The 24,212-nt window shown below is 36.2% G+C and overlaps 1 protein-coding gene across 1 annotated transcript in view; it reads right to left on the bottom strand.

The window, feature by feature from the left end:
- The window catches only part of LOC113522924 (angiotensin-converting enzyme-like), a 240,775-nt gene extending 217,336 nt beyond the window's left edge, over positions 1–23,439 (bottom strand). Inside the window, exon 1 of the mRNA XM_052894822.1 lies at positions 22,696–23,439. Within this exon, the coding sequence (XP_052750782.1) occupies positions 22,696–23,331 (636 nt within the window). The 5' untranslated portion in view covers positions 23,332–23,439. The remainder of the gene's footprint in view (positions 1–22,695) is intronic.
- Positions 23,440–24,212: the final 773 nt, after the last annotated feature.

The raw sequence follows: 24,212 nt of genomic DNA, 5'->3' as shown, positions 1-24,212 counted from the left end.
GATATCGCTAACAATGGAGCTAGAAGTAGGCTAATCCAGATTAGGTACTAACAATCCCCAGTCTCCTGCAAGCACATTCGAATAAGACAGTGATCTGATAAAATAAATATCAAGATATTGAAAATACGAGCAATTGAAGTTTTTCTGTTTTTTTTCTTCTATACAACTTAGAATGGCAAACGAGCTGACGGCCCACCCGATGTAAAGTAGTAATCGTCACCTATAGATATGAACAGTGCTATATACTGTTTCGCCCATGATACCCCCCATGCGTTGCCATTCCTGATTACTCAGGTGTTATTCCTCTGTACCCAGTAAATTCACTGCCATATCCCACCCTTTAAACCGAAACACAGCCACGCAAACACAATTGTTTCACGATTGAAACACGAATGGGACAGAGGTACCTAGGCAAACGGCATTTGTACAAAGTCTCCCTCTGATAAAAAAATCTTGTTAAAAAAAAGTTCTGCAACTTCTTCACCAATTCTGTACCGATTTTGACATCTCTAAAGTTATACAATTTTCTCTCATCTTAGTCTTTTACTAATCTCATTATTATTTGAAGTCGATTCTTTTCAACAACTAAACCATTTCAACGAAGTCACGGTCAAACACAGTCACGGATAGTGTCACCATGATAAATTGCCAGCAGTCAGCACGTCTTTGCAACTGTTTGTCACAGTACTCTTTGTAGACCATTTATGACGTCCATATACGGTGAACCGAGGTGACAATTTGCATAACGACGCCAAACCATGGGAATGCGTACACGTATTGACAAATAACTATTTTTGTAACTTATTTCAGAGTTTTGATGATTGTAATGGCATTGGAGATCTACCAGATCTACCAGAGGGAGACTTTGTACAAAAGTCGATTGCTTGGGTACCTCTGTCCTATTCGTGTTTCCACCGTGAAACAATTGTGTTTGTGTGGTTGTGTTTCGGTTTAAAGGGTGGGATATGGCAGTGAATTTACAGGGTACAGAGGAATAACACCTGAGTCCTCAAGAATGGCAACGCATGGGGGGTATCATGGGCGAAACAGTATACTCTGTTATGACCACGCTACTGCTTATGTCTATAGGCGACAACCACTTTCCATCAGGTGGACCGTCAGTTTGTTTGCCATTCTAAATTGCATAAAAAATAACAGTATTAAAATCTTTACATATTCTGTGATTTATATGGACACTAAGCCTTGTTCTCAACATAAATAAAAAATTTAAAGAGAAAAATATAAATTGTAGAATCTTTGACGATACTTTAAGATAGCGAAAACGGTTAACGATTAATTTCACAATAATAATTTGCCGTATGGTCCCGGTATAGAGCGGACCACCTCTTCCTTTCCCCTTGGTAGTGATGCGACTGTGGTGTTCTCCTTGTATGGTAGGTAGGTGTGGGAAATAATAAACAATAATATGTCACAATGCGACTGAGGACGTCAAGTGAGCGGGGGGGCTAAACTTTAATGGGCGACTAGGGGCGGCTGTGGTCAAGCGAGGAGCAGCAGCGTCCCTCTTAAAACACCATCAAAAGCCAAACTGTCGCTGCCTAATCACCTGCCAACCATGGTAACTACTAGCAAAACTCCCCTAATGGTAAACTGCCACAAGGAATGATCCCTCTCCTTATGGCAGTCTACGAAGAAGGTCTATGTCCAGCAGTGGACAGATAACGGCTGATATTTGTGAAAAAATAAAAGACTTGCTTAACTGATGACATTTGAATTTAATGCACTTTTTTTTTAATGGATGATAATGGAATGGTAACCGCACCCGCGCTATCGGTATACACAGGCGGGGCACCAGTGAAGGATGATAGGTGAGGATGAAGCAGGTCAGTTAGCCCATCATGACGAATTCAACAAGAATTGTTCACGATGGTTTCCAGAAAAAACCACGTGGAGGTCGACCTAATAAGGCATATTGCTAGCAATGGGGCTGTCAAACTCCATTGCTAACAATCCCTTTCCCCCCAATTTAATGCACTTGCAGCAATAAATTCAAATGTCATCAGTTACAAAGTGCATACAAAGTTTCTGTTTTCTCCCAAAGTTAGGTTAGGTTAGATTAATGCTGTTTAGGAATATGTCTGCTTTTCGCGTTACAGTGTCAAGAGCTTGTGTGTTTTGACCAAGTTTATGATAACTTCTGTTTATAGCACTCTAAAAATATACTAAATAACAAGTATTACTTGTCACCGAGACACATTAAATGACATCAGCCCGTGGACTGGCGTGCAAATCACCATCATTTCAAGTCGCCATATAATTACTGATGACTCAGATTATATCGCTACGGTGTCATTATAATCATGATGAATCATTACAGTTATTGTTCTAAGATCATATCCGTGTGATGACGGTTTTTTTTTATACAACTTAGAATGGCAAACAAGCTGACGGCCCGCCTGATGGAAAGTGGTAACCGTCGCCTATAGACATGAGCAGTACCATGGACATAACAGAGTATACTGTTTCGCTTATGATACCCCACATGCGTTGCCATTCCTGAGGACTCAGGTGTTATTCCTCTGTACCCGTGTACCTCTGTACTCATGTCCATGGTACTGCTCATGTCTATAGGCGTCGTTTACCACTTTCCATCAGGTGGGCCGTCAGTTTATTTGCCATTCTAAATTGCATTCATGAGAGCAGAGCCGTGGGATAGAGCTAGTAGCAATTTATATATAAGAATAAAATCCAAATCAGCATTCTTAACAGGCCCCGCCTAGATAACATTTAAAGATTTTTATTCTTCTCAATCCATGTTTCTCTGGAGAAATATTGCAATTTAAATAGTAGTATACTTCTTTAAGATACATAATATATGTATGTGTATATATATGTATGTGTATATATGTTTGTATATGATAATATTTACATAATAGTGCGCCACCTACCCTTTGTCTTTTTCTTAATTTCCTCTACCCAAAGGTTATCTGGAAGAAATTGCTTAGCGATAAGGCCGCATTTTGTATCACTTCTCATTAATATTTACTGTATTTTTCTTTTTATATGGTACAATTAAGTGTAAAATAAATAAATAAATATTTAAGGTTACAGAAACTGAATAGATTGAACATACGCCTTCATTCACATTAATTGTTTCTAAACCCAAATTCATTAAGGCGACCTTGATTTGATATTGTTTAAGATAATGAGCCAACTAAACGATCTTCACGGTTGTTCCCAGTGATGGCTTTGTGAACAGTGATGGTAATATATTTAAAATGGTAAGCTACCCACTTCCTTAAACATTGTAAAAATTAGACTAATTGAATTTTTTTTTAACGTCTGGAAAATGCTTTATGCAGACCCATACACCTTGTGGAAGGTGAATGGGTACTGTGGGAATCCCCCCGTAAGGTGGGGGTGTACCTACCAAAAACCAGACAATATACCCTCGAGATGCCATATGTCGGAGACATGAGTTTGCTTTCGCAATCTCCACATCTCATTTCATTTCATTTCAAATTTCATTTCATTTCATTTCATTTCATTTCATTTCATTTCATTTCATTTCATTTCATTTCATTTCATTTCATTTCATTTCATTTCATTTCATTTCATTTCATTTCATTTCATTTCATTTCATTTCATTTCATTTCATTTCATTTCATTTCATTTCATTTCATTTCATTTCATTTCATTTCATTTCATTTCATTTTTCATTTCATTTCATTTCATTTCATTTCATTTCATTTCATTTCATTTCATTTCATTTCATTTCATTTCATTTCATTTCATTTCATTTCATTTCATTTCATTTCATTTCATTTCATTTCATTTCATTTCATTTCATTTCATTTCATTTCATTTCATTTCATTTCATTTCATTTCATTTCATTTCATTTCATTTCATTTCATTTCATTTCATTTCATTTCATTTCATTTCATTTCATTTCATTTCATTTCATTTCATTTCATTTCATTTCATTTCATTTCATTTCATTTCATTTCATTTCATTTCATTTCATTTCATTTCATTTCATTTCATTTCATTTCATTTCATTTCATTTCATTTCATTTCATTTCATTTCATTTCATTTCATTTCATTTCATTTCATTTCATTTCATTTCATTTCATTTCATTTATTTCATTTCATTTCATTTCATTTCATTTCATTTCATTTCATTTCATTTCATTTCATTTCATTTCATTTCATTTCATTTCATTTCATTTCATTTCATTTCATTTCATTTCATTTCATTTCATTTCATTTCATTTCATTTCATTTCATTTCATTTCATTTCATTTCATTTCATTTCATTTCATTTCATTTCATTTCATTTCATTTCATTTCATTTCATTTCATTTCATTTCATTTCATTTCATTTTTCATTTCATTTCATTTCATTTCATTTCATTTCATTTCATTTCATTTCATTTCATTTCATTTCATTTCATTTCATTTCATTTCATTTCATTTCATTTCATTTCATTTCATTTCATTTCATTTCATTTCATTTCATTTCATTTCATTTCATTTCATCTCCGACGGCAGCGACCCGCCCCCTGATGGTAAGAGCAGGTCTCCTCTCTCAAGATAGGATGGATGGCGTGTTCATCCTACCACTCGGGGGATAGACTAATTGAAATGATGATGTATGGCAAACGAGTAAAAAAATGGTAAACCAGACATTACTCGATGGCAAGGCGTAGTGGCTTAATTTATTACTTTTGTAAAAATCTTAGAATAGTAATTATGCACCTAGCAGAGAGTGGTAAACGTCACCTATAAACATGAACAACACCACAAATATTAGTGAAAACACGGTGAGGCCGTGATGGTAATATACTCTGTCAGATCGGCCTCCACGTGGTCCGTCTTAGAAAATCATCATGCTGAATTCCTGGTGTATTCATCACGATGGGCTAACTGACCTGTCTTTTAATTGTCACCTGTCAGCGATGATAGGGACCCTGCCAGCGTATACCATGCGTATGCAGGCGGAGTTACCATTTCATTAAGATCCAATAAAAGATGTCCTAGATCTCAAGAACAACAATCTCTTTCCTCCTTGGAAAGGGATCGTAATAATGAGGTCTAACAGCCCCATTCCTAATCAGATTGACCTCCACGAGGTTCCCCCTGGAAACCATCTAGGTTAATTCTTTATAATATTATCACTATGGGCCAACTGACCTAATTTCATCCTCACCTATCTTCTCTCACTGGCGGTCCGCAAGCGTATATCGATAGCGCAGATAGGGTTACCATTCCATTATCCCAAATTAAAGGAAAAACCAACATGAGCAACTTGAACTTCAACCCTGAAACTTGAGTATTTTTTCCAGAACGAATATCCTTTGGGAAAAATAGTCAAGTTTTATTGGTATAACACTTTCTTAAGGGGGGGAAGGATTGTTAGTAATGGAGACTGAGAAACCCATTGCTAGCAATATACCCACCAACCAGGTCGACCTCCGCGCGGTTCTCCCTGAAACTATCATGGTTAATTTCTGATGAATTCATCATGATGGGCTAACTGGCCTGTTTTCATTCTCATGTATCACCCTTCATTGGTGCTCTGCCAACGTATCCCGTTAGCGCAAGCGGGATTACCATACCATTTTTACCTATAAAAAAAAAAATTCTTAAGAGAATGCCTCCGATTTCGGTTTCAACTTGTACGCCATATACATCAGCCATTAATTATCTACTATTTAACATAGGCCTCCTGCATAGACGCCTTTATCATTGGGAGGTTTTACCAGTAATTGTCACGCTTACCGGATAATCCACACAGATGGCAGCACAGTCTAGGAAATCACTTACATAACATTTAAGTCATCTATTAACACCAGTTTCCCACGACACGCTACTGATCTTGAAACGAGCTTGTTAATTATTTAAGTACATTATATCTAATCTACCTCGCCTTGTCACGATCACGGATCGACGAGGAAAACAAAATGGATTTCTCAATATTTTTTTATTAGTTATTTAATTTTTTTTATTGACCTAATGAGGAAGGATTTAAATTTAAATAACAAATAATTAAAATATTTTAAATAGATCTAACAATGAGACGTACATAAATAGAAATTAATAGAATCTATAATTACACAACTAATTTCAATACTTTTTTTAAGGAAAAAGAATCAAATGTTTTGTTGTTGGAACAGCCATGTTGATCATGCTGATTTATCTGAAAATACTTTCAAATGATTTCTATATTTACCTATCTTCATGACAAATACCTTAGGGCACAGATAATATAATACTATGCCTTAGGGCATAGATAATGACAATGATGATGCCAAGATCCAAACATATTTTTAATTATTTTGAAATCAGTCGAAAATATCAGTCGGTCTATATGCTTGGTAGCCTCCTTTGTGGTATAAAAAAATTAGGTCTACACTTGTTTAAAAATATACATGCAAAATTATTATAATTTTAATACAAAGAATATGGTAGACAATACAATATAATGGGAATGCTTTTAACATTAACTTTGCCTTGTATAAATACATATACGAATGAATAAATAAATAAAAATAAATGTAATAGAATATAATGTAATAATATATAAAATAAAATAACAGCTGACTATAAAATAATTATTCATTAACAAACCCGTAAAGGAGAGTCAAATATGAACCTTAAATTATGGAAAATTACGATCCATATTTGGCCTTCACCCAATGGAGTTTGTCATTCGGCAGTATCTATTCCTATCATAATATAAAAAATAATAAAAAAAATATTATTTTTAAAATTTACGTTGATTCAAAATGGGAATTTAAGAACTTATTGTGTTTATCGTATTCGATAATTGAAAAATTAAAAAAATAAATAAAGAAATAACATTGTGCATGTATATAGGCATAAATAAATACTCTTTATAAGTAACTCTATAAACAAATTAATGTAATTAATTACAAAATAATTAGAATAAATTTAATCTATGTGTTTAAGCCTATCTACCTGTCAACCTACAGTATATTTTTGTCACACTTCAGAGAGACGATTTATTAGTCATTACGTTGCTATTGCTTATAGATAAAAAATATTGTAAAACTTGATTAAATCATCTTATTTAAATTATTGTGAACTAATTGTAATAAAGAAAACGCCGCTTCGCGTTGAAAAGGTATACTGACAGTTTATACAAAAAAAAAATGAATAATTAAAAGAATACAATTTTGGAAATACAAATTACAAAGGAGTTTGTAACATGACTAAAAATTGAGTTTCAATAGAAGCTCTATTGTGTTATATTAAACACTATGTAAAGAAGCAGTACTTGTGTATGTTTGTTTTATATACATTATTTTTAACTGCACTATACTACCCGCCAATTAATTTATTTTCTCTCTAACTACACTGGGTTGGCTGGAAGAGATCTTTTTCAGAGATAAGCCTTCCCTTGCTAACAAGTTGTTAAACTAATCGCTGTATCTATTGTTCAAGTCCAGTAAGTAATAAATATATTTATAACTGACCTGCTTTCATCCTCATCAGTCATCTCTCACTGATGCCCCGCCAGTGTATACCGATAGCACAGGCGGGGTTACCATACCATTATAACCTATTAAAAAAAAAGACTTGGGACTACACTTCAATGCATAGCATTATGCGCGTGTTTTCTTTTTAAATACATTGTATGTCATCATCTTCCTACCTTTATCCCAATTATTATTTGGGGTCGGCGTAATATGTTTTCCTCTTTCATTCTTTTCTATTCCCAGTCATTTCCGCATTCACTCCCATTCTGGCCATATCGTCCCTAACACAATCCATCCATGTCTTTTTGGGTCTTCCTCTCCTCTTTTAGCCATCTACTTTCATTCTTAACACTTCTTTTAAAATATGCTCCTCATTCCTGCGTATCACGTGCCCATACATTTTTAAATACTTGTATATAATATGTTCAATTTAATATATATATATATTTCTATGTGCCTGGCAACATTTATGGCACAAAATTCAATTATAAGACATTAGAATCTATCCTAGACACATACACTGTTATTACATAAAGTCATTTGTTTAATTTCTTCATACCAAGTAAATGACAATTACCGCATTCAATGCCATCGACAATGTCCGCACATAAAAATAATGAGACCCCTATTAATTCACACAAAGTTTACGCGTACGTTGTGCGTCCATTGTGGAAGATTAGAGGACATTCTCACAGTGACACAAAGCTGTTTCGCAACCGTATCATGACGATGTAACATGTTAAAACATTAGAACGAGACAAAAGAAGGAAAACATGCATATGTGGTTATTTTGCTCATAGTGGGGAGGGTATTCGGTAGCTACGGCATAGATTAAAAAACGTATTAGGAAGTTTTTTTTTTTAAATGGGTGATAATGCAATGGTAGAGAGGCTATGCTGGGAGTCTCTTTGCCTGATAGAATCCGAAACGAGAATATCCGTAAAAGAACCAAATTAACCGACATAGCCCGAAGTATAAGAAAGCTGAAGTGGCAATGGGCTGGTCACATAGCTCGACAAACCGACAAACGATAGGGACGAAAGGTTCTTGAGTGTCGATCTTGTACGGGTAAACGCAGTGTAGGACGATCCCCCACTAGATGGAGTGTCAACCTGAAATGCATTGCAGGGAGGCAAGTGGCTCAGGACCGTTTATAGCAGTCTATGGGGGAGACTTAAGTCCAGCAGTGGACGAATAATGGCCGAAATGATGATGAATGGAATACTAACCCTACCTGCGCTATCGCAGTACACGCAATCAGGGCATCAGTGAAGGATGATAGGTGAGGATGAAAGCAAGTCAATTAGCCTACGAATTTCACAAGAATTGACCAAAATGATTTCTATAAGGAACCGCGTGGAAATCGACCTATGGGGTTAATCTTGAAATAAATTCCAATAAATCGATATTCTTTTTTATGGGTGAAAATGGAATGATAACCCTGCCCGCGCTATCGGTATACACCGACGAGGCACCAGTGAAAGATGATAGGTGAGAATGAATGCAGGTCAGTTGGCCCACCATGATTAATTCGACAAGAATTAATTATGATGGTTTCCAGGGGGAACCGCGAGGAGCTCGACCTGGTTGGGTATATTGCTAGCAATGGGATTCTTAGTCTCCATTACTAACAATCCCTTTCCCCCTAATAAATCGATATTGACATTGAGACGTTTCGTACTCTCGAATTGCAACACTATCGAGATAATGGTTCCATATTGTTCTGGTAGATGCATATTAGTGTAACTTGCCAACTATTTATTACAAACTATTTTTTTTTGATGGGTGAAAATGGTAGGGTAACCCCGCCTGCGCTAACGGGATACGCTGGCGGAGCACCAGTGTAGGGTGATAGATGAGAATGAAAACAGGTCAGTTAGCCCATCATGATGAATTCATCAGGAATTCACCATGATAGTTTCAATACAAACTATTGTAAACTGATCCCAATTATAACTTAACTCCTAACTGTTGTATCATGAGGTTAGTATTAAATTGTCATTGGCCATAGATTGGATTGATACTAGATTCAAGAGTAGACCTGTTGTTCCCTATCCGATTGCTAGCAATTGGGCTGTTAGACTTCCATTACTAACAATCCCTTTCCACAACGAAGTATTATTGTCAAATTTATGGTAATGAACTGTGGTGACCCATTGTTTACCATAGTGATCCCACTTGAACACAACAAACACAACTGCCATGAAGCAGTGTTTTGGTTTGAAGGGTGGCGGGATATGGCGTGAATTTACAGGGTACAGAGGAATAACACCCGAGTCCTCAGGAATGGTAACGCATGGGGGGTATCATAGGGAGAACAGTATACTCTGTTATGTTCATGGTACTGCTCATGTCTATAGGCGACGGTTACCACTTTCCATCAGGTGGGCCGTCAGCTTGTTTGTCATTCTAAGTTGTCTAAAAAAAACAAAAACTTCTCCTGTAGGTATAAGCTGGTCACTGAAAGAAATAAACGATAACGGTAATATGGTAGTTTCCAAGGGGGACCGCGTGAAGGTCGACCTGATATTGTAAATATATTACTAATAATTAACAATCTACTCTGTTCCCAGTACGATACCATAATCACAATACTAGTATTCCTAAAACAAATTACAAATTGTATACTTTATTATAAAGGAATTAGGGTTCATAATTTCAAGTACATTCGAGTCTTATCATTGACCACAATACTGTTATACCGTAACTGAGCTAGTAAACGATTCTAAACTGTATGTCCACTACTAGAGGTTATAGAAGACGTTTCTGGTTAGATGTAACGTAAAATTTTGCGTTAAATTGTAATATAAAGGTCAGGATCGTGTTTTGTAATGCAGTAATTAGCGTTAAATTAACATCAGACTACTATGTAGCGTGGGTTGTGTGAAGGTAGGTATTCTAAAATTAAAAAGTAGTTCTAAATTTAAAAAGAACAAGATAGATAAAGATTCACATTCTTTACATTTTTTATAAGTGACAGTTGTTATTTTCCATCACACTGGTCTTCGTGAATGACGAGACATGCCATGCCATTGTAAATGCAATAAATAAAAATTTCCATAAAGGTACCGACTTCAATTGTAACAAAAACAGTTATTTTGTTCTAAAAACGAAACTACTAAACTGTTTTTGATGAAATTTCTATAGGACCCATCTGTAAGTATATCCTTTCAAGTAAAAAAAGAATTTTTCAAATTGGTTTAGAACTGACGGAGGTATGAAGTAACAAACATAAAAAAATACAACTAAATTGAAAATCTCCTTTTTTTGAAGTCAGTTGAAGTGACTCAATAAAGACTCAATGAACAAAATACTTAAGAAATTTCAAAAACGCTTTCGTTTATAGAAAACTACATTTATCAACGAATAACTTGAGTTGTAAATTATTTAAAAAAAAGATCAAGATGTCTTCCTTATGTCTATATAAAGCCGAAGTGAAACGCTGATTTTTATAAGTGTATATAAAAATTTACGATAGGGAGGGGTGGTTTATTCTATGCTGGGACCACACGACGGCCATATAATATATATGATATGAGGTAAGCAAATGTAAAAAGGCGAGCTTAATTCTAAAAAACTTCCAAACCCAAAATAGAAAGGAGCATCAATGTACTTTTTTTATTAGGTGACAATGGTATGGTTACCCCGCCTGCGCTATCGGTATACACTGGCGGGGCACCAGTGAGAGATCACTGATGAGAATGAAAGCAGGCCAGTTAGCCCATCCTGACTTCAACTAGAATTAGCCAAGATGGTTTCAAGAGAAACCACGTGAAAGTCGACCTGACAGGGTATATTGCTAGGGGCTATTTGCCCCCATTACTAACAATCCCTCTCCCCCCTCATCACCCCACCCTGCGGCGCCTGTATATTCATAAATCCTCTGTTCATCTTATCTATAACACTGGAGTTACGCTCATACAAGATATTAATACAAAAAGAATTCAAGTATTGTGACGTCACAGTGCGCAGTGTCACGACCGTGAGACGACCACATTCAAGGTGAAGGCAGTACCCAAATTATGTGGGACAAAATATTTTGTGGGAAATTCACTCTCGTTTTATTCATTAACGATGTGCTTTTAATAAAAATATTTGTCGCATTCTTGGTTTTGTAATTTTAAAACATTTAGTTATTTAACTCTTTATTGCACCAGAAACATAAAAATATACAATGACAAATTGAACAATTCAAGTAAAATACAGTAACATATATTACAGATTAAGATATATACATGAAGGTATAAAAGTAAACCTTAATACACAGGTTTTTTTTAATGAGTGATAATGGAATGGTAACCCCGCCCGCGCTATTGGTATACACTGGCAGCGCACCAGTGGAAGATGATAGCTGAGAATGAATGCAGGTAAGTTGGCCCACCATGATGAATTTGACAAGAATTAATCATGATGGTTTCCAGGGGAACCGCGTGGAGGTTAACCTGAAAGGGTATATTGCTAGCAATGGGACTATTTGACCTCATTGCTAACTAACTATCCCTTCCCCCCCCCCCCCCCCCCCGATACACAAGTTTTAGAGACGCTCAAATTTGTTAAGTTGGTCTTCAGCGAGAGTCAAGGACTGGACGACGTGTGTGCCACAGCATAGAATGGGCCACCCCTTCCTTTCCTGTAGGTATCGTAAGAGGCGATTAAAGGAGGGCAAGGAATGGGCAGCAGCGTCCCTCTTAAAACATCCCTAAAAGCCTAACTACGGTTAACCGCTAACCCGCCTTCCAAGCGTGGCAACTACTGGCAAAACTCCCCTTATGGGGAAGGCTTATGCCCAACAGTGGACAGTTAACGGTTGAAATAATAATAAGGAATGGAAGGACAAGGGAATGAGCAAACGCAACTGTATATATGTGTGTACGCAACGCTATATGTAAAATATTACGTAACCTCTGATATTTGAGTGCTCCAGGATAGTGTTCAATACATTGTCAATTACACACACAACAATACATACACAAAATTTGGGATATTTTAACCACTTCTAAATAACGTATTGGGATAAAACATACACTACATTCTAAGTCAGGAGAAAAACGTATTCAATGTGTTAACTAAGAGCGTACTCACGAGCACCATGACCGATGTAATCCAGTCAAGACCTCGAGATAATTCAGGTAAATTAGCATCATTATGATTATCGTATCAACCTTTAACTGTCCACTGCTGAACCATAGGCTTCCTTCAAATGGAAGGCTTTACAAGTAGTTACTACGCTTAGCAAGCGAGTTGGCGACCGCAGTTAGGCTTTTGGTAAAGTTTTAAAAGCGACGCTTGCCCATCCCTCAAGTCTTAAGTTCCCATAGTCGTCTCTTACAATACCCACGCACGGAAAAGGAAGGTGTTTTTTTTAATAGTTGAAAATGGAATGATAACCCCGCCTGCGCAGGCGGGGCGGCGCTGTCGGTTTACACTAGCGGGGCACCAGTGAGGGATGATAGGTAAGAATGAAGCAAGTTAGTTGGCCTCTCGTAATAAATTCATCAAAACTTAACCAAGATAGTTTTTAATGAGAATCGTTTGGAGGTCAACCTGTTAGTGGAGAAAAAGGTGTAACATATTATATGCCGGGACGGTCGGAACTTCTTAGGGATCTTAGAGATCTTGTCGTCCCTAGAAAGACGAGTGGGTACTACCCAACTAGTACCGACTAAAACCCCAAGCTGTTCCGCCTCTTCGCCGTAGTGCTGCGGCCACGAATTGGCATTTTATTTTTTATACCACGAGGGTGGCAAACAAGCAATACAACCTGTCCGATGGCAAACGGTCATTATAACCTATGGACGCCTGCAACACTAGGAGTTTTACATGTATAGGAAGAGTCTACCGACCCTGGAGAAACCTTAATACACCCCTTTTTGAAGGACTCAATACTGTAGTCCCTAGGGAAAACCTTGACAGGGAGCTCATTCTACAGCCTGAGCATTCGCAAGAGAAATGTCCACTGAAACCGTACTATGCATGATCAATTAGGTTCTAGCTTGTGAGCATGAATTCTCTGTCGATGGTTAACTGTGTGATAATAAAAAACGCTTTCCCGTTCCACTACGATCCCTTTTAATTTTCTCCATCCCGCGTAGACCCTCGTTTTACTAGAGGGAGACTTTGTACAAAAGTCGATTGCTTGGGTACCTCTGTCCCATTCGTGTTTCTACCGCGAAGCAATTGTGTTTGCATGGCTGTGTTTCGGTTTGAAGGGTGGGATATGGCATGAATTTATAGGGTACAGAGGAATAACACCTGAGTCCTCAGGAATGGCAACGCATGGGGGGTATCATGGGTGAAACAGTATACTCTGTTATGTCCATGGTACTGCTCATGTATATAGGCGACGGTTACCACTTTCCATCAGGTGGGCCGTCAGCTTGTTTGCCATTCTAAATGGTATAAACAGAAAAAAAGTAGAAAAAGGATTATTTTTTTCTATTTCCCATCTTTAAATTTGTTACAGACCCACGTCAAATTTATAATTCAAGATTTTTTTTTCTAAAAAGCTGATCTTGTTTTTGACAAAATTTGTACATTATCATGTGAGCAAACATTTTGGATAAGAAATAATTATCGAAATCCATTTAAAATACACAAAAATACAATGGAATTTATCAATCTTCTTTCCTCGTGATACTTTTTTTTTATGGATGAAAATGGTATGGTAACCCCGCCTGCGTTAACGGGATACACTGGCGGAGCACCAGTGAAGGGTGATAGATGAGAATGAAAACAGGCCAGTTAGCCCATCATGATGAATTCATCAGGAATTAACTATGATAGTTTCCAGGGGGAACCGCGAGGAGGTCGACCTGGTTGGGTATATTGCTAGAAATGGGATTCTCAGTCTCCATCACTAACAATCCCTTTCCCCCCTCCTCGTGATACTTACTCGTAGAATTGAATCAATTAGCATAACGCCAAACATCAATTACATCCATGAATCACCAGTAAACTGACACTCGTACTTGACACAGTAAACATTTTTTTTTTATGAATGAACTAGCACAAACACGACAGCTACGGTCGACTACAATTGGTTGACGTTTACGTCACTGATTGCTAAGTAATTCACACGTATTTGCAAATATTGTACAATTAATTTAGAAGGTATATGTTTATTTATACACAAGTTGGAAATATATTTAATTTGTTTTTATTGCATGCGTGTGACTGAGTTATTTCACTGACTTTTTTGCATGGCTGTGTTTCGGCTTAAAGGTGGGATAATAATATATATATTTATAATATATTTTATTGACACCAACTTAAGTAGTTACAGTTATTCTTCTTATAAACTATTACATTTTTGTTAAATACGCATCATACATATGATTTACCAGTAGCATCTATACTAGGCCGAGCCTGTATCATAGATACTACCTTCTTCCAGCGACAAATAGGTAAAAATTAAAATGTTGCAATTGCGTGGGTAGATTTACATTTGAACTTGTACAAAATATAAATGAATTGCATTGTCATCAATCCATTCGCAGCTCGTAAACAGGTTTACAGGGATATGGCAGTGAATTTACAAGGTACAGAGGAATAACACTTTAGTCCTCAGGAATGGGGGGTATCATGGGTGAAACAGTATACTATGTTATGTCCACGGCACTGCTCATGTTTATAGGCGACGGTTATCACTTTCCATCAGGTGGGCCGTCAGCTCGTTTGTCATTCTAAGTTGTATAAAAAATAAATAAAAAAAAAGAGAGAGATAGAGAGAGAGAGAGAGAGAGAGACAGACAGATTAGAAAAAAGTCATCAAAATCTCAGAATTGGCAATGTAATCGTATATTCACAATTAAGCAGACGAATTTAGAATCTCTTCTTAATATTTCTTACATAATAAGAACTGAACCCACCCACAGTGTATTATCTAACTGTCCAAGTAAAAGATGCAAAAACGCTTCGGAGCCTTGATACGTGCGACCAGTAGACACGTACCTACGATGTTTAGCTCGAGCACTATCACGTAATAATATTATTGACAAAAGCAGTTTTTCTTCAATACCCATTATAATTCAGGCCAGATGACTTTTTTATCCTATGTACTTATTACTTTTTTTTGTAATTCATAAGAATAGAGTAACTGATAGACGTAATAAATGTTTTATAACCAGTATTTTTTCAAATAAATATAACCTTTTTAAAAAATTATATAGAAATTTATTTTATTTATTTATTTATTCTTTATTGCACTAAATAATAAAACTTTGTACAAATTATGAATTAATTTATATCAATATGATGCCCACGGCCACTTTCTACCATCGTACGGCTCGCCATCGACAGGGAGTTCATTATCATATCCTACAGCCTCAATGGTCGCGTACAGTGCGGTTTCACAGATGTTTCCTCCCACGAATACTCAGGTCATGGAATGAGCTCCCTGCCGAGGTTTTCCCAAGAGACTACAGCATGGGGTTCTTCAAAAGGGGAGTAAAAAGGTTTCTTCAGGGTCGGCAACGCACGCGTAATATATCTGATACTGCAGGTGTTCATAGGCTACGGTAACCACTTACCATCAGGTGGGCCGTTGCCACCTCAGGGGTACAAAAAAAAATATTTATATCATTCATTTATTGACTTCCACTAAACAGGCTTTACCTAGTGTGGGGTCCTAGCTATATTGCATGTATCTAATAGGCTAACTTTGTTTAAGGGATTAAACTCATTCTTCTTATTCATCATCAACATTATCACATATCAACCGTTAACTGTCCACTGCTGAGAATAGGTATCTCTTATAAGAGCTTTGCTAGTAACTGGCACGCTTAGCAGGCGGATTTGCTACTGCGGTTAGGCTTTGGTGATGTTTTTAGGAAGGATGCTACTGTCCATGTCTCGACAATTAAATTCTCTTAGTCGCCTCTTACGACACCCACAGAAAAAGAAGAAGTGATACGTTCTATGACGGGACCACACGACAATTTAATTTTTACCAACTAAAGCTTGTACACATCAATTCTTTATTTGTTTAATTTATTTTTATACTAAGAGCAAATTTCAAAAAAGTTAATTTCAATTTAAAATTTGCTTCATATTTAAAAACAATAAGGAATTATTACCACAGTGTAGTAGCTCTTTATACTGTGTTAATACATAACAAATAGTAAAATCAAATATGTTTTTTTCCATAGTTTTGAAATTTTTGTATATGTGTATTTTGTGCAAAAGTTTTCTGAAAACAGCACAGTTGTGCTTGCATGGGTATGATTCGATTCCTCACTATGCCATAACCTCGACATTTTAAATTATTTGCAAAATTATTTTGATTCAATAAATAAATCAAGTCCATTAGTTTTATTCCATTATGATAAATATGTTGAGTTATAGACGTATATCTCTTGAAAATTTAATTAAGCATATTTAAAAATAAACAAATAATAATAAATAAATAATCAACAAGTCTTGGGATACTCTATGTGTAACTTATTATATTATGGATGTGAAACAATTAAAATAAAAGGACAGCAATTAGTATCTCTATTAAATATAACGTTATGAATTGCAAATGTAACCTTATTAACAAAATGGCTGCCCAAAAATGGCGGTAGGCCACACAAAATGGCGGCACGCCCTCGTCGGTTATTATCGTTTGTAACCGTAAGGGTTCATAACCTATAAGGCCGGGGACCAAGGAACAATAAGATCCATTACTTCAAGGTTTCTCTTTGTATATTTGTCTATGGGCTATTAAATGATCAGGTGTTGAAGGATTAGTAGGTATTTGAATACAAATGTGGTAGTCATCGTAGCGCTATGACTGTGGACTGCCTTATTGCCTGTATAACTTCTGTGGAGTTGTTCCGTATTCATCCTATTACGATACTACGATTTTCAGTTCCCACTCATATGGCCACAATTTATATGTCCTAATAATTGTGACACAAGTAACATCCATCATTATCCTACATCCGTAAAGAATAGAGTACAAAATAAAAGGTTTCTTTAATGCAAATAAAAATGTAATAGGAACGCTGGCTAACTACCACTGAATGACGACAGATGAGGACAATGTCAAACCAATTGTCTCAACTTGGCAATTTCACCTAAAATAAAATTTATTAAATATCGTGTGTATTTATTTATTTCTTATTTCTTTCCATAATGTGGTTCCTATTGGGCTCAGAAAATAGGAGAGAAGACCTTTTTCACTTAAGAAATATTTAATGAGTTTATTATTCATAATTGAAATTGTTTCAAGTAATATTAAATTACATGATAGTTTTAGTGGGACCACAGGGAGGTTTACTCAATAGAATATATTATTACTAATAGGACTATTACTAAAAATCTCCTCCCCCACTTTTTTTTATTTTTTTTTTATACAACTTAGAATGGCAAACAAACTGACGGCCCACCTGATGGAAAGTGGTAACCGTCGCCTACAGACATGTGCAGTACCATAGACATAACAGAGTATACTGTTTCGCTCACGTCTAATTAAAATATGAGAAAACAAGATTGTGTACATTTTTTAAAATCGGGGATACCCAACTAGTTCCGAACTTAATAGAAGCCTTTATTCATGAGCGCAGTTCATGGCTGTGTTCAAATATTGTAAAATGTATATTAATGATTTCTATTTCCCTCTTTATATTTAAAATATCGATTTTTTAGTTGAAACAAATCAAATCTAAATATACTTTGAACTGGGCGTCCCAAAATCAATTTCTGCCGGACGCATTGTCTATTAGCGCCCCGACGTCCGTCGTTGCGTCCATTGTCGCCGAACAATGGTGTTACAAACGTTTTGTAAGTAAAATTAACTAATCATGCTAACCTTTATGGTGGATTGGTTATTTGTAATTAGTTCTGGGGCAGGTGTCAGGATACGTATTACAATTGCGTTCAATACCATCAATTCAACTTTTGTTTGTAAAATTGTATTGTTGTTATTGGAATACAATTATTTTATGATACTGCCAATGGCAAACAGGCTGACGGCCCGCCTGATGGGAAATGGTAATTCTCACCTATAGACATGAATACTTTTCAATTTTCAATATTTTTTCCGCATAATTAAATTTCTATTTTGCCAAAAGTTGACTGGAAGAGAATGCTATATAGTATTAAGACCGCCTATTGTACCAGACATTTTTTTTTGTAATGGGGTCAATAAATAATAAATTAATAAAAAAAACACCATATATGTTGCAGATAATTTACTGTGATGCCCACGACACGGCAGTTTTGTCACTAAGGCAATTAATTGAAAAAAAAACAATCAATAAAAACGTTAAGGATCTATCTCGGTTTAGTTACACATTCATAATACGTTCCCACGTATTATGGTGTCATATCGTATGTAACAAGAAACACCATAATCGAGCTAGATATGAATCTATGCAAACTCATGCGCACGGCGAATAATTAAATATATTAGTTTTTGCTCTACATTGCTAATGCCTTTATTTGTGAGACAAAGGATAAAAATATTACCCTATAGAAATAATTGTACTCATATTTTATATTTTGTACAAAAGTCGATTGCTTGGGTACCTCTGTCCCATTCGTGTTTCTACCGTAAAGCAGTTGTATTTGTATGACTGTGTTTCAGTTTGAAAGGTGGGGTATGGCAGTGAATTTACAGAGTACAGAGGAACAACACCTGAGTCCTCAGGAATGGCAACGCATGGGGGGTATCATGGGCGAAACGATTTACTCTGTTATGTCCATGGTACTGTTCATGTCTAAAGGCAACGGTTAACACTTTCCATCAGGTGGGTCGTTAGCTTGTTTGCAATTCTAACTTGCATAAAAAAAACCTGCTCTAACCGTATCGGTTTTTCTATTACTAATATATAAATAAAATTAGTGATTTTAGGTTACATATTAATTTAGTCAAATGACTTTAAGAAAAAGAGAACTTTTTTTATTTGCACAACAAATGGATTGGACAATTCTTTCTTTCTCTTCATATTTTCAAATGGATACTATAAAAATTTTATCAAAATTGGCTCTATAATTTGGTTTTTAGATTAAGATAACAGGTATTACTACGAGTGAAGTTGATTTTTTTTTGTGGATTAAAATATATTCATTTTTTTTTACGAAATTAAGTCCTATTTATTTTAAACTTTTTTCATTGTTTATTTGATTAAAAGTATTTTGTTTAATTTCGCTAACATTAGTATATGTGTGATTGCCAACACTTGAAGATTGACCACCACCATTACTGCCAGAAGTTCCCCAACCTTATTATATTTGCCATTGTACTCCGACTGTCATTTTGTTCACGCACGTTTTGCGACACGTGTTTCACCTTTAAACGAGGCATCATCAGGCAAATTATTAGATCGCTACTCGGAGACTAGTGTTTACAAAATAATTCTAATCAAATAACTAATGATATGAGCTTTTTTTTTGCAACACAGGGGGCAAACGAGCATCCGGCTCACCTGATGGTAAGTGACTACCGCCGCCCATGATCACCCACAACACCAGCGGCATTGCAGGTATGCTGCCGGCCTTTTAAAAAGGAATATACTCTTTTCTTGAAGGTTATGTTGTCGTATCGGTTCGGAAACACTGCTGCTGGAAGTTGATTACAAAAAATGGTTGTGCGTGGAAGAAAGTGCCTTGAAAAACGCACAGTGGAAGACCGCCACTCGTCCAGATGATTGGGATGAAACTTTAGTTTGTGGCGGGTTGTACGGTGGTGAAAATCAGCAGCAGGTATCAATCCGATCAGCTTCGGCAAGATGGCACTTATTTCAGTAAAATACTTTTAAACTTTATTATTGTGGCTCCGTTTGAAACACAATAACCATTTTCTATTAATGACAGTTGTGACAAATATTCACTCAGTACAACAAGTGGGGTACAATTAGACAGTCTATGGTACAATACCGACTCTCTTCGAGCAAAAAGCGACGGAGACAGTTTCATATCGCGAGGAAGCGTGTACTTATGTCAATTGAAATCGCGTACATTGTTCTACGCTTGTGGGAATCTTGCGCACACCCGGAAACTTTCCAATGCGTGTACGTGTCTGAGTATTTCACTAGTACAATATAATAAAGTGACGTAGTTTTATAATTATTTTATTTTCTATACACAAGTCTGCTATGAATTGAGAAAAATAACAACTGATGGTTTTTTTTTTTATACAACTTAGAATGGCAAACAAGCTGACGGCCCACCTGATGTAAAGTGGTAACCGTCGCCTATAGACATGAGCAGTAACATGGACATAACAGAGTATACTGTTTCGCCCATGATACCCCCCATGCGTTGCCATTCCTAAAATAATTAATTTAAAGTTTTTTTTTTTTTTTATTGTAAAAAAATATTAAACTGCCACCAGAAATAACCTCAAACCCTCTTATTAGCTGCACAAATAATTATGGTACAGTGCCATAGTGGAGTCATTACAGTCTAATCGCAGCGAGTACACGAGATCGGTATCAAATAAACAATGCAGGTAGCTTTTTATATTATATGACGTGGCCGTTAACAATAGTTGTGAGAATTACATGTTTATAGTTTGAATTTAGCTGCTAGTAATCACAGTAATTTTATATATAAATGTATTTAATATTTTATAAATATTAAATAAAATAAATTAATTTAATATTTTATAAATTCGGTTTCGTGTATTATCATCATGTCAGCCTTTAACTGTCCACTGCTAAATTTAATCCCCCTTGGGGGGTTTTGCCAGTAGTTGCCACGCTTGGAAGGCGAATTAGCAACCGCAGTTAGGCTTTAGAGATGTTTTTTGAGGGACGCTGCTGCCCATCTCTCGCCCTCGTTTAGTCGACTTTTACGACACACACGGGAAAGGGGTGGCCTATTCTATGCCGGGACCACACGGACCGTTTCGGCCATTTACAGCTTGATGTATGGATACGTATACACTACGATGAACATCATCATTATTATACCAGCTGTTAACTGACTATTGGTAAACATAGGCCTCGCCTTTAAAGCCCCCCCTTTTCCCTCTGGGGAGTTGCCAGTAGTTGCCACGCTTGACAGGCAGGTTGGCATCCGCAGTTATGCTTCTGGTGATATTTTAAAAAGAAAACTGCTATTTCTCGACCATTAACCTTTAGTTGCCTCTTACGATATCTACGAAAAAAGAAGGGGTGATCCATTCTATGGCGAAACCAGGCGGCCTATCGTAAAACTTATATATTACCATTTTTGACGACTAACATGTTACGTGTTTGAACCCTTAATATCTGGTCAAACCCGCTCAAATTTATCATACAAAAAAATTGGTGAAGTTAGTTTATGCAGTTTAAAATGGCAAGCAAGCTGACGGCCCACCTGATGGAAAGTAGTAACCGTCACCTATAGACATGAATAGCAACGTGGACGACATAGAATGCTATATATTATCTATGGTACCGTCCATGTGTTGTCATTCATGAGGACTATAGTGTTTTTATGGGTGATAATGGAATGACAACCCCACCCGCATTATCGGTATACACCGGCGGGGCACCAGTGAATGATGATAGGTGAGGATGAAACAAGTCAGTCAACCCATTGTGACGAATTCAACAAGAATTATTCACGATGGTTTCCAGGGGGAACCACGTGGAAGTCGACCTAATATTGCTAGCAATGGGGCTGTCAAAATCTATTGTTAACAATCCCTTTCCCCCCGGTGTTATGTCTCTGTAACATTTAAATCTAAGTTAGCTGTGAGTATCGTAAGCATGTAAATTCATCTCTTTTGGAAAAGTAGGTTATTAGGACAAGGATACTAACATATTATCGTTAGGTTTTGTCTGGTAGGAATACCGAATAAACCACTTATCGACTCAACTAATTTTCATGACTGCGTCAATTTTTTAAAAAAAATATGTAATTAGTATTTGTGTTAAATATTTTTAATATTATAAATGTAATTAAATGTTATTGCAAGGAAAAAAGAATGAAAATATTAATTGCCAAAAATAAAAAGATTTATAGCAACTATCATCAAAATATTACAACGTCAACAGTACTACTACAAGTAATTATAAATATTAGAATACTAACTTTTACCCGCGACTTCGTCCGCGTGACCGAGATATGTTTACTGAAAAAGTAGCCTATATACTCTGCCACCCCTTATAGATGATTAAGTTGTTAAGGCACTATAAGGTAACAAACAAACTCACTTTCACATTTATAATATTAGTAAGGACTCTCAAATCATATAATTATTGTCCACTCTCTATAGATTGCAAAAAGAAATGATAAAAGTATTTTTTCAGACTTACTGCAGCATGCTGAGTTGCATCGTTGACGTCAGTCTCGAAGTTCCACTGGGCAGCTACATTGTTGGTACACTCCTTCGACGCCTGGTCATCAGCTTTCAACAGGAAGTCCCTTATCTGCTGCAGATTTACAGCATGCAGCCTCTCGTCAATATTATTGTTACTGAATTCGTAAGGATTCGTCCCAACAAAGTTCGGGTCGTTCCGAACGAAGTTGGGATCGTTTCTTCTGAAATTGGGATCATTGTTTATATCGATTCTGTCGTCACGATTCCTGTCATCGACAGGTCGTAATGTGGAACTTGGATTCCCAACATTCCCGAAATTAGGATATCCATTATTACTTATGTCTGGGTTGATTTGCCCATTGAAAGGTGTCGATGATACGGGATAAACACCAGGGGTATTTTGGTTAGGGCGAGCCGTTGAAAATTGGAAGTTCTGATCGAACTGGTTACCCGGTGAGTTTATTGAGGGTTGCGTGCTGGACAGCAGTCCGTAACCGCCATATCTCGGAGAACTCGATTGGCTCAAAGGAGGCAAGTCCAACTGGGGTTCGGCTAAACACAAATTTGTAAGTAAAATCACCAAATTAACTTGGAACCAGATGGTAAGTTTTCTGTTACGAAGACAGGCCATGTTGTACGGTCGACACTTGACCTGATTACGAGCGCGGTTAGCACAACCAATGGTGCGTGGTGCTTGGTTGCCGACGCGGTTTCAACTGTGCCTGGTTGAAGCCAACCTCTGAACTAGGGCCGTGCGAAAAGCCTTTGTTTTTCTTTACACAGTACATGCACATAAAAACCATGCGTTTTTATCAGTAGTGAAACGTGATAATACGTTAATGAACGAATTATATTTAAAAATAAATATACACATGCCTGTAATCTCGAATGGGGTAGTCAGAAGCACTAGTCCACTATTATCGTCTTGGGAAAATTAATATTCATAAACTCACATTTCACCGAGCATATTAATAATAATAATAATTGTCATAATTAAATAATAAATTACATTTAGTTAAATCTACTAGCCACCAAACTAGGCCGAGTATGTATCTCAGTGGATAGTTCAATAACTTCCTTTGACTTAAGTATATAAACGTAGTAAGGGGCGAAAGTACTAGCATCCCTCGGATAAGATTGATTCGTCTGTCTCATAGTTACTTTACGGACGACTACGGTTTATAGTATTAAAACATTACTTAAATATACTATTTCATTATCATCATCTCAGCCAATTTTTTTTTACTATGTATGTAACATAATCCTTAAACATTGATGCTCCTTTCTATTTTAGGTTTGCTGGAAGAGAACTCTATTAGCCTTTGTACATTTGATTACCACTGTCATATTTTTATAAATAACTGGTGTGTAAAATAAAGAATTAAATAAATAAATAAATAAATAGTCCTCTCCCGTAGACTACTATTTAATATACTATGTAAATAATAAATATTATGTGCCTCAGAAAAAAACTGACTTCCATCGTAGCAAAACCGGTTATTTATAAGTAAT

Source organism: Galleria mellonella, unplaced genomic scaffold (assembly GCF_026898425.1).
Source record: "Galleria mellonella isolate WM207_F2 unplaced genomic scaffold, CSIRO_AGI_GalMel_v1 utg2411, whole genome shotgun sequence".
NCBI classification, from domain to species: domain Eukaryota; kingdom Metazoa; phylum Arthropoda; class Insecta; order Lepidoptera; family Pyralidae; genus Galleria; species Galleria mellonella.
Note: the sequence above shows the minus strand (reverse complement) of the source record. Positions and strands in the feature narration are given on the sequence as shown.